General features: G+C 44.4%; 1 protein-coding gene across 2 annotated transcripts; it reads right to left on the bottom strand.

Annotated features, from left to right (window-relative positions):
• Window positions 1-5,131: 5,131 nt before the first annotated feature.
• LOC130865103 (serum amyloid A-5 protein-like) lies at window positions 5,132-8,937 on the bottom strand. Of its 2 annotated transcripts, none has more exons than XM_057755985.1 (4): window positions 8,780-8,937; window positions 8,150-8,244; window positions 5,697-5,835; window positions 5,132-5,399 (listed from the first exon to the last, which is right to left on the bottom strand). In XM_057755985.1, the coding sequence occupies exons 1-4, from the start codon at window positions 8,920-8,922 to the stop codon at window positions 5,261-5,263; spliced, it is 516 nt and encodes a 171-aa protein (XP_057611968.1). In that variant the 5' UTR covers window positions 8,923-8,937; the 3' UTR covers window positions 5,132-5,260. The 2 variants fall into 2 exon arrangements, with proteins under 2 accessions (XP_057611968.1, XP_057611969.1); XM_057755986.1 differs by having other exon boundaries at window positions 8,150-8,241.
• Between the last annotated feature and the right edge of the window lie 2,322 nt (window positions 8,938-11,259).

The following is an 11,259-nucleotide window of genomic DNA, read 5'->3' as shown; positions in this document are numbered from 1 at the left end:
ATGGAGATAGAGACAGAGACCCACACTGGAGCACCGGACTGAGCTCCCAAGGTCCTAATGAGGAGCAGAAGGAGGGAGAACATGAACAAGGAAGTCAGGACCACGAGGTGTTGCACCCACTCACTGAGACAGTGGGGCCGATCTATTGGGAGCTCACCAAGGCCAGCTGGACTGTGACTGAAAAAGCATGGGATAAAACTAGACTCTCTGAACATGGCAGACAATGAGAGCTGACGAGAGGCCAAGGACAATGGCACAGGGTTTTGATCCTACTTCATGTTCTGGCTTTGTGGGAGCCTAGACAGTTTGAATGTTCACCTTCCTAGACCTGGATGGAGGGGGGAGGACCTTGGACTTTCCACAGGGCAGGGAACCCTGACTGCTCTTGGGACTGGAGAGGGAGGAGAAGAGGAGTGGGGGGAGGGAGAGAGGGGCGGGAGGAGGGGGAGGGAAATGGGAGGCGGGGAGGAAGCGGAAATTTTTTTTTTCAATAAAAAAAAAGGCAAAAAGTAGGCAGCCGTGGTGGTAGGTGCTTCTAATTCCAGCACTCAGGAGGCTGAGGCAGTTGCATCACGGATTTCAAGGCCAGTCTGGTCTGTACAGTGAGTGAGTACCAGGATAGCCAGGGCTACACAGAGAAAACCTTTTTTAACACAAAACAGGCAAGTTTCTTTATTTGTCTAAATCATGAGGCACATGAATTGAAGCTATGAAATTAGCTTTCATGGATAAGGCTGCAAATAATCTCTCTCTGTCTCTCTCTCTGTCTCTCTCTCTGTCTCTCTCTCTCTCTCTCCTTCTCTGCTGGAGACCTAGGTAGCTGATGGGCTCAGGCTCTCATTGGCATAGCTGATGCCCAGTCACAGAGAGGACAATCTACTGAGCTCAGGAATTGAAATGCTATTCTCATCAAGAAAGGAATAACTTTAAAGAGATTATCCCAGCAGGAAGTCAGTTCTGGCCTATGTTAACAGAAAAGAAATAAAGGCAGACTTTTTCTTCCTGAGAAAAGTTTGATTAAATATGTTTGAGAGTGTTCAAGCAAGACCTTGATTGAACACCAAAGACCCAGAAATAAAATAAAAAGGACACAATGACCAGGGAGGTAGCACAGCTAGTAAGGGGCTCGGAATGCAAGCGTAAGAAACTGAGTTCAATCTCCAGGACCCAAGTGAAAAAAATCATATATGTAGGTGAAAGACAGGAAACCAGAACTGGGCAGGAAGAGCCAGACTGATCCAAGGAGCTCTGTTGCATGATTAATAAAACCCAGAGACAGATATTGGGGTTCAACCTGAAGGTCAGAAAGCAAGACAGCCAGTCACTGGCTATTACCTCTACCTCATTCTGAAAGTGATGATCCTGCCTCCAGGAATCCTCAGATGTTACTGTGTCTGAGAGCTGTCTCCTCCCGTCTTATATTCCTCTCCAGGCCTGTGAATACAGGAATGTACTTTTACCACTCAGTTTCTATGGCAAACTAGTGTGGCTACTGGGATTAAAGGTGTGTGTCTCCACTGCCTCATCTATTTTACTTTCTGATCCCCAGGCAAGCTTTACAAATGACATATCACTGTATTTCCCCTTTTGTCTAAAATGAAATGGGAGGCTACAACTAACACAAGAAAAATTATATACAATAAGTACAATGACTGTATATAAGATACACAGGATGAATACATCAACAATGTCTAATCCATTTGCATTTGACAAATTCAGGGAAGGTGCTCCATTCCTATCCTATCTTGGTGAGTCCAACGTCCCGAACCTAATTTACTTTCTGTCATAACTTGCTTTTTGTATCAGGTAAACAAGGAAAACTATAACTATAATCATTTCGTCTTCAACTCCCTCAGAGATCCATGAAGGAAACTATTTTTTTATCTCAAGGCACTTTTATTTTATTTTTTTACTGATTTTTATTGAGCTCTACATTTTCTCTGCTCCCCTCCCTGCCTCTCCTCTCCCCCTTCATCCCTCCTGCAAGGCCCCCAAGCTCCCAATTTACTCAGGAGATCTTGTGTTTTTCTACTTTCTACTTTCCATGTATATTAGATCTATGTAAGTCTCTCTTGGTGTCCTCATTGTTGTCTAAGTTCTCTGGGATTGTGGTTTGTAGGCAGGCTTTCTTTGCTTTATGTTTAAAAACCACCTATGAGTGAGTACATGTGATAATTGTCTGGGTTACCTCACTCAAAATAATGTTTTCTAGCTCCATCCATTTTCCTGCAAAATTCAAGATGTCATTTTTTTTCTGCTGTCTAGTACTACATTGTGTAAATGTATATCACATTTTCCGTATCCATTCTATGGTTGAGGAGCATTTAGGTTGTTTCCACGTTCTGGCTATAAAAAACAAAGCTGATATGAACATAGTTGAGCACATGTCCTTGTGGCACGATTGAGCATCTTTTGAATATATACCCAAAAGTGGTATTACTGGGTCTTGAGGAAGGTTGTTTCCTAATTTTCTGAGAAATCGCCACACTGACATTCAAAGGGGTTGTACCAGCTTGCATTCCCACCAGCAATGCAGAAGTGTTCCCTTTTCCCCACAACCTCTCCAGCATAAGTTGTCATCAGTGTTTTTGATTTTGGCCATTCTTTCAGGTGTAAGATGGAATCTCAGAGTTGTTTTGATTTACATTTCTCTGATGACTAAGGATGCTGAACATTTCCTTATGTGTCTTTCAGCCATTTTAGATTCCTCTGTTGATAGTTCTCTGTTTAGGTTGTACTTCATTTTTTAATTGGATTATGTGTTCTCTTGGTGGCCAATTTCTTGAGTTTTTCAGAACCATCAATCATGAAGGAAATTTTAAGACTATGATGCTCATCTTCCCCCCAAAAATTGAATTATAGATGTTTGTCTTTGTTTAGTGTGCTGGTTAAAAGTTGTTGTGGACAATGGTCAAGAAAAAGCTAAACAAAAGAGATTGGTTTCTGGGCCTTGCTTTGAAAAGTAAAACAGGGAACAGCTGTAGGACAGCGCTTTGCACACTGGAAACACTTGTCACTCATATCGGTTAAAAAGTGATTATTGTCCAGTACCCAGGCAGAAACACAGACCGGGCAATTAGACTAAGAGAATTCTGGGAAGACGAAGGCAGAAAAGCAGTCACATCAGCCAGATGCAGAGGAAGCAGATGAGATGCCTTGTTGAGAAAAGGTACCAAGCTCTGCAGCCAAACATAGAAAAGAATTATGGGTTAATTTAAGTTGTAAGAGCTAGATAATAATACATCTGAGCTAATAGCCCAAACTGCTTATAATTAATATATGCAGCCCCTGTTTTGTTGGGATTGAATGGATATGGGACTAGGCAGGACAGAAACTTCCATCTACAGGGTTCACTGTCAAGAAACACTAGCTGATCTGGAAGTCTGGAGAGTTCCAAACCACTTAGAAGCCATTGCATTGGCACAGGAGACCACTTCTTAAATATAAACCCTGGTAGCACAGACACTGTGAGAAACAAGCAATAAATGGGACCTCCTGAAACTGAGAAGTTTATGTAAAGCAAAGGGCATGGTCGACAGCACAAAATGGCAGCCTACAGAATGTGAAAAGATCTTGACCAACCCCACGTCAGACAGATGGCCTATCTCCAAAATATGCAAAGAACTCAAGAAATTGGTCATCAAAAGAACAAATGACCCAATAAAAAATGGAATAAAACCTAAACAGACAACTCTCAACAGATGAATCTCAAATGGCTGAAAGACACTTAAGGAAATGCTCAATATCCTTAGCCATCAGAGAAATGCAAATCAAAACAGCACAGAGATTCCATCCTACACCTGTCTGAATGGCCAAAATCAAAAACACTGATGACAACTTATGCAAGAGAGGATGTGGGGTAAAGTTAACGCTCCTGCATTGATGGTGGGAATGAAAACTGGTACAGCCCCTTTGGGTATCAGTATGGCGATTTCTCAGGAAATTAGGAAACAACATTCCTCAAGACCCAGCAACACCACTTTGGGGTATATACCCAAAGGATGCTCTATCACTACAAGGAAATGTGCTCAACTATGTTCATGTCAGCGTTGTTTGTTATAGACAGAATCTGAAAACAACCTAAATGCCCCTCAACTGAAAAATAGATAAAGAAATTGGGGTAGATTTAAACAATGGAGTACTACACAGCAAATAATAATAATAATAATAATAATAATAATAATAATAATAATCACATCTTGAAATTTGCAGGCAGTTGGATGAATCTAGAAAACATCTTATTGAGTGAGGTAACCTAGACCCAGTAAGACAAATATATGTACTCACTCATAAGTGGCTTTTAGACATAAAGCAAAAAAAAAAAAGCCTACAATTCACAATCTCAGAGAAACCTGACAATAATGAGGACACTAAGAAAGACATACATGGATCTAATTGACATGGGAAGTAAAAAAAAAGGACCTTTTAAGTAAATTGGGAGCATGAGGACTATGGGAGATGGTTGAAGGGGAGGGGAGAGGAAGGGAGGGAAGTAGAGAAAAATGTGTAGCTCAATAAAACAATAAAATATAAACCATGAATAATAAACAAGGCAGACAGCCCCTGAAAGATCAAATGATGAGGTTATCCCCTGACCTCCAAAACCAAGACAAAACACACAAACGCATGCTTCTGCACAGGCAGGAGCACACACTCACACTCACATAGACACACATACAGAATCTGCGTATTAGAGACAGTGGGCTATTATTCTGATATAATGAATAGAAGTTGGTCAATAACTGGATTCTAAAGTGTTCTTGTGATGACACAAAATCTACGTGGCAGTGGCTAAGGCAGAATTCACCCCTGCAATCTTCCCGTGGTTGTATCCCTGTCTACAGGGGCAGAGAAATATCAGAGAATGCAGTGAGGGAAGAGAAAATGCTGGAATGCAGTAAATACAGAGCATGGGGGTCAGGATAGGGAAAGGTCTGAAACACTATCTCGGTACCTTCAGGACCTGAAAAGTTACGTGATCCCGAATGGGGAGTGGGCAGTCATCAGAGCTGTCTATCTGTGTGACCTGTGAGGACACAAGACCTAAGCCTAAATACTGTATTCCAGACTGTGTTTAGTACTGACCCTCTATACCAAACAGATCTACCACTGAAGACACGACGACAGGAAATTTCATCTTACGAATTTATTGCACATGCACTGTATGTTCTCCATGCCCACAGTGTGCACAAAAGTAAAGAATTCCACGTCCTGTCCCCAGAGCCCGCAGCACAGCCTCCTGAGGATGAAGGGAGGATGCTCAGTATTTTTCTGGCAGGCCTTTGGGTCTGTAGTAATTGGGATCTTTGCCACTGCGGCCCCATCTGTTGGCTTCCTGGTCAGCCATGGAATCCTCATGTCCACGGCCTATGAGACTCTGAATGTTCTCTCTTAGATCACTAGGAGAAACAGACATGGAAGAAATCCATTGTCAATCATCATAGGCACAGTACATCTTCCCAGTTCTCCCATTAGCATGGAATGCATTTGGAAGCAGGCCTACCCAGCTCGAGATGAGCGCTGGCTCTGTCCACAGCCCAGGATCTACACTGAGCATGAATGGAGGAAGTAACTGCATGGACAAGTGGGCGAGGACACAGATTGGCATGACCCTCTCTGGGGCTCATCTGCCCCTGGTCTCCCAGCATAGTCAATCCCTGTCACCCAGACCCAGCGTCCCAACAGTCTGTGTTTACCTGAGGACTTCAGCAGCCCAGGCTCCCCCGGGACCCCGTCGGGCAGCATCATAGTTCCCTCTAGCATGGAAGTATTTGTCTGCACCTATCCAGTTGGCCTCCCTCATGTCAGTGTAGGCTCGCCACATGTCCCTAGTGCCTGGGTGGGAAGGACAACAGGAACGTGACCTAAAGACTCTGCCTATGACTTAGACAGGATGAAAAGGAATAAAGGAACTCATGGCTTGAGGCTGTGGTCAGAGCAGCCTGAGAAGAACATTGTCCAAATGTAGTTGGTCTCTCCAGGTTGCTCCTGAGAGTTGTTAGAAGATGCTTCTGTGAGAGCTGGTGCTGCAGCTCTCCCCTACTTGGGAGAGCTGGTTCCAGCACTCTAGAAAGATGACCTCACCTGTTCCTACAGGTATGGGAGAATTGGTCCACATGGCATGGGCTTAGATGGGCCGGCTCTGCCCCTCTCCTGAGAGGGTGTTCCCAGTGGCCCAGACCGACCAGCTCAGCTTCTGTCCAGACCCACATGCTGGGCCTTGGGCTGGCCAACCCTAGAAGCAGTCCTGTGGATACCAAGTCCAATGACATCCTATCAAGTGGAGAGGGATGTGGCTCACAGCAGGTAGAGAACTTCTCAGGCAAGGCCTGGGATCTGCAGTGATTATGGTTTTTGCAACTTTGGCCCCATTCCTTGGCTTTCTGGGTAGACTCCAGGCTTTCCAATCCATGGTTCTCCATTCCAAAATAGTACCAATTTAGGAGGCCCTGAAAGTATTTCTTGGCTATGCTGAAATCCAAGGAATGAGACAGGAGGTAAATCGGAGGGAGAGACAACCCCACTAAAAAGGTCCATCCTCCACTCCTACCAAGGAACGACCCAGTAAAGACTGGAAGAGTTAAAAGGTAGGCACAGGGGAAAGAAAATATCACTGCCTTGTGCAAGGGCCTCAGACTGCTTCTCCTCTCCACAACCTGTGACAAGATGGATTTGAGACCTCATCTTGATCTCACTTTGTTGCTGTGGGTTTTATTTATCATGACTCTCCATCCTTTCCCGACACTTCTGGATTTCTACAACAACCAGACCCAGCAAGTACAGACAGCAGGAGAGGTCACAGGCAGGAATGGTAAGTAGCATGAAGCAGAATGAGCGTTTTCTGATATTTTTAGAAGCGCAGGTGTGTAGCTCCTTTTCATTGGGTCTTGAATTTATTCTGAGCAGAGAAGTATTTGTCTGGTTTTGTAAGGTGGCTTTTAGATTGTCCCAATAGGCTCTCAACAAGACCAAAGTCCTACAGAGGCAGGAACCTTCAAAGAAGCAAACCTGGGGTTTCACTGCAGTGGTGGGAGATGTAAACTTCCTGTGGATTTTCACATTTTCACCCTGAAAACATAATACTTTGAAGTGGTCCAGGGGTTGAGTTCCTGGCCCTGTGGAGGGCTTCCCTAGAGACCCTAAGGGGGAATCTTTTCCTTGGATTAGACCGAGTTGGATTAATGAGCGTTGTTGAATCCTAGGCGGTGTCTTCTATGAATCTGGGTATATATGCTCTGCACGAAGAGAGGTGACAGTGTCACTGAAGAAAGCTAGCAAGTGAAGACCATATTCCAGCTGGAAGATCCCAGGACAGTTGTGCAGTAGAGAAGACAGAGAACGCATTTTACCATGGCCACCGAGAAGAACACATCAAGGAGCGGATGCGAACTGCATTTCTCATGGCAGTGTCAAAATTCCCGACAGGGCACTTAGCAAATTCGGCCGTATTTTGGCTTGCGGGTTGAGGGGACTACATGGTGGTGGGATGACCAGTGTAGAATAAATAAGTAAACCATGATGTCGAAATACACGAGAACTTGAACTGTTGAATTTCCAGGAGTCCTACGTCCTTGCTCTTGGCTCTATGTCTAGAACAGGATGGGATTGGGTGGAAGGTCCTATCTGCAGGCATTGCGTGTTGACTAAGCTCATGTGTCTCTAGAGACATACTGAGTGCTCCCTTGCTCTCGAAGACTGGTTAAACTTACTGTCTGTGAATTTCACTGTGGAACACACTCTCTGGAAAGCCTTGGCTGCTGTCACTGCGTTTGGGGACTGCACCGGTTCTCCTCTTCCTCTCCTGGAACACTGGGATGTTCATTTCACGGCCCCCAGACATAGAGGTGAGCTGTTCATCACCTTCCACAAGAGGGCAGCAGATCCCCTCTCCTGTTGGCAAATCTGCATCTTTCAAGTACAGATTGCTCCTATATTCCTGTGGAAAAGCTGCTGTACACACATTATGTGCTCTCAGACTAGGGATCCTCACACAAAGAGGTCAACACCGACCATAAAAGTTCAGAACTACATAGGAAGAGCGACAATGTTCCCCTATCCAGGATACTTCACAAGAATGTTTGTGGTCCCTGGTCTGGTAAATACTTGGAATCCACAAATACAACCTCCTGCCCCCATCCTTTGCTCTTACCTTGACCAGCTTCTTTAATGAACTCGAGCCACCTTTGGCTGTCAACTCCCAGGACCAAGAGACACAAAATGATGGCAATGGAAGGCTTCATCCTGCTGTAGGGTCAGGGAAACACAAGGATGAACGTGCCATTTCATGGGGTGGAGGATGCTTCTATAATGTTGATCTGTGCTTGTATGTCAACACCAAATCCCACTGGATTTTATACAGAAATCCATACACATGTAGAGAGATGATGTAAGTGGATCCCAGGTAGTTTCTTGCTCCCCATTTCCACGTGTTTCATTCGACTCCCAGTGCCTGAGAGTTTGCAAATGGATCCCTAGCATAGAGCACTTTGCATTCTGATCTTGCCAACCAAAACCCGACTGTATAGGTATCTTCCGGAGAGGGATGTGGTGGCTTTATTGCCATCATAGGTCTCTGCAATCTATCTGTAGAAGGCTGACCCCACTGTTCCCTGAATTCACACAGAAGCAGACAACAAATCCCATGGCAACAGCACTGCCTCCTGTGACTTCTAATGCATCTGGTAGATTCAAGAGAGAGACCGAGCATGGAAACACAGCCAGTGAATGCTGGTGGAACAGAGTCTGCAAAGAGCAATGCTGGAAAGTTCTGACAACTCACCTGGGGCTGACAGTTCCTGCTGAGACCTCGGGTGAGCGGCTTGTGTTGCTCGCTGAGGAGATGTGGCTGGGGCTACCTATATATACTGTCACTTGGCTGGGGGGAAATCCCCTGTTTGATCTTGCATAATCCCACTTGGCCATAACTTAAGTTTCAGAACACAAAGATTTCTCTTGACACAGTTCAGCTTTCCCCAGATTGTGCAATCTACCTATGCTCAGAAATGCAGCATGTGGAGCTTCCAGAGTCTTCCTCATCCTGACTGGAAATAATCAAGGTAAGCACTTTCCATCAAATCATGCGGGGCCAGTGTCTAAGGAATGAGCATTAATATTGGAAAAAGAAATCTGAATATATAATAATCATGGGGGTGCATGGCAAATCCAAAGCCTGAGATTATGTCCTTTCAAACTACAGTTCAAAATTAAGCTGGGCCTGTTAAATAGGAGAAAGGACAGAAGAAATTGACTTTTGGCATCCACAGGGGTGAACTCAACACTGGAAAAGGACTTCTCCAGACTCAAGTGTGCTTATTCATGAGCAGTCACTAAGAAAGTTAATAAAGCAGATTAATTCAGATACTGTGATAAGCCAGGAACACAAAACAATAATACAGGAATTTGCTTCAAAGTCATGAAGAACTAAGACACCATAAGCAAGCGTGAGCAGGGCCCACAGGTTGTTAATTCTGCTACAGGGGTTCAGGCAGAAAGTGGCAAAGCACAGAACAGGAATGCTGGGAGAAAACATCAGGAAACAGCTGTTGGAGATGGAGCAGCACTAGGGGTTTGTGGTAGTTCACATATGACTCAGTTTACATCTGGAGTTGATTCTGACTTATGAGTCATTTGAGTTAAAGCTTGCCTGCTCTGCTTTTTCCAATAATATTGAGAACTGTGAGAGACTCCTGATTTAGCCCATGGGAAAGAGCATTTTGCCCATGAGAAAAGAACATTCTATCTAGTAGAAAGAATACGGCCGACGCCAAACCTCAGGAACATCAGGATAGAAAGTAAGGCTGCTTCTGAGCAGCAAGCGCTGTTAGAGAGGAGGCTGCTCACTCAAGGACCAGAATGGTCTTGTGCTTAGATACTGACTGACCATCTGTGCTGCGCAATTTTCTGCCTTTGCTTATAAGGTTGTTCTGAAATAAACTCTGGGCTGTTTGGCTGTTTCGGCATGACCAAAGAGACCTCCTGATTCTGTCCTGTGTTTCTCTCAGTTCCTTTCATCTGATATTTCCTTAGCCTTAGCATTCCCCCAATCCAGGACCCTAGCTGGCTTTGTAGCAGCGGCTCCTATAGATTCGCTATGTGAATTTATCTTATGACAAAGTCCATTCAGGTCATCTGGAGCTACAGTTTGTTTGGTATCCCTCCCCCATTCAAAAGAAAAAGGTGAGTGTGTTGGCTTCCTTGGAGAAGGAAGGGGTACAGCTACAACACTGTTGGTATGATGAGGGCATCGCATTTGTTTCTCTATTCTCAGGGACCCTGGACTGGAAGCCTGGGGACAGTGTTCACCCAGAAAGAAATAGCTCAGGGTTTGGTTCTTTTTTGCCTGATATTGTTTGTTACAAGAAGAGGGATGTGAATATTTCATTGAAGAGATGAGATGACGTAGACAAACCGTGCAAGCTAGAAGATGGTGAACCCTTGCCAGGAAGAAGGAATGATAGGCGAGGAGAAGGGAAGTGAAGAGCCTTTTGTTGGACTGCAAACCATGGGGCAGTATGGTGGGTGAGGAGGACTTTGGTAAAGCGGTGCAGGATGAAGCAAGTCAGGCAAGGCTGGGCACCATGTTTGAGAATATTTATCCTAGAGTAGAGCCTACTTTCTTAAAGGACCCAGTATCACCTGCCTATGGACAACACTGTCCCATTGGCCTATGACATTCCACGCCAGTCATTAATCAAGAAAATGCCCTACAATGCAAGGAAAAGTGACCCACACCTTGAATTCCAGCACTCAGGAGGATATTTGTGAGTTTGAAGACAAACTAGTCTATATAGTCAGTCCTAAACAAGATTACATGAGAATTTGCTTTGAAAGAGAGAGAGAGAGAGAGAGAGAGAGAGAGAGAGAGAGAGAGAGAGAGAGAGAGAGAGAGAGAGAACTTAATTCTCAATTGAGCCACTTCCCAGGTAATTCTAGCTTTTGTCAATTGAGAGAAGGTCAGCCAGAATGGAATGATAGGATAAAGTAAATTATTGTAAATTCTCAAAGAAATAATAAACAGTGACGGAAAAGAGAATACATTTCAGTCCGCTTGTCAGGCATGCTTACACACACACACACACACACACAGAGAGAGACAGAGAGAGAGGCACACACACAGTCATTCTTTTTGAAAATACTCAAAAACAATTAAGAAAAAACAATCATCTTAATAAGATGCATTTTCATTGAGTATGATATACAGGATCTGAATGATAAGAGACCACTGCCCTAGTCGAATTGGAACCATGTTCTTCCTGGCAG

Source organism: Chionomys nivalis, chromosome 23, assembly GCF_950005125.1.
Source record: "Chionomys nivalis chromosome 23, mChiNiv1.1, whole genome shotgun sequence".
Taxonomy (NCBI): Eukaryota; Metazoa; Chordata; class Mammalia; order Rodentia; family Cricetidae; genus Chionomys; species Chionomys nivalis.
This window is presented reverse-complemented; position numbering and strand designations above follow the sequence as displayed.

What these genes read in the sequence shown, in the direction of transcription:
- LOC130865103 (XM_057755985.1), bottom strand. Translation starts at nt 8,922, where the DNA reads ATGGCCAAGTGGGATTATGCAAGATCAAACAGGGGATTTCCCCCCAGC. An exon ending in GCAGGAACTGTCAGCCCCAG is followed by an intron (nt 8,245 to 8,779) that starts GTGAGTTGTCAG and finishes CTGACCCTACAG; the next exon opens with CAGGATGAAGCCTTCCATTG. An exon ending in CATTAAAGAAGCTGGTCAAG is followed by an intron (nt 5,836 to 8,149) that starts GTAAGAGCAAAG and finishes CTTCCCACCCAG; the next exon opens with GCACTAGGGACATGTGGCGA.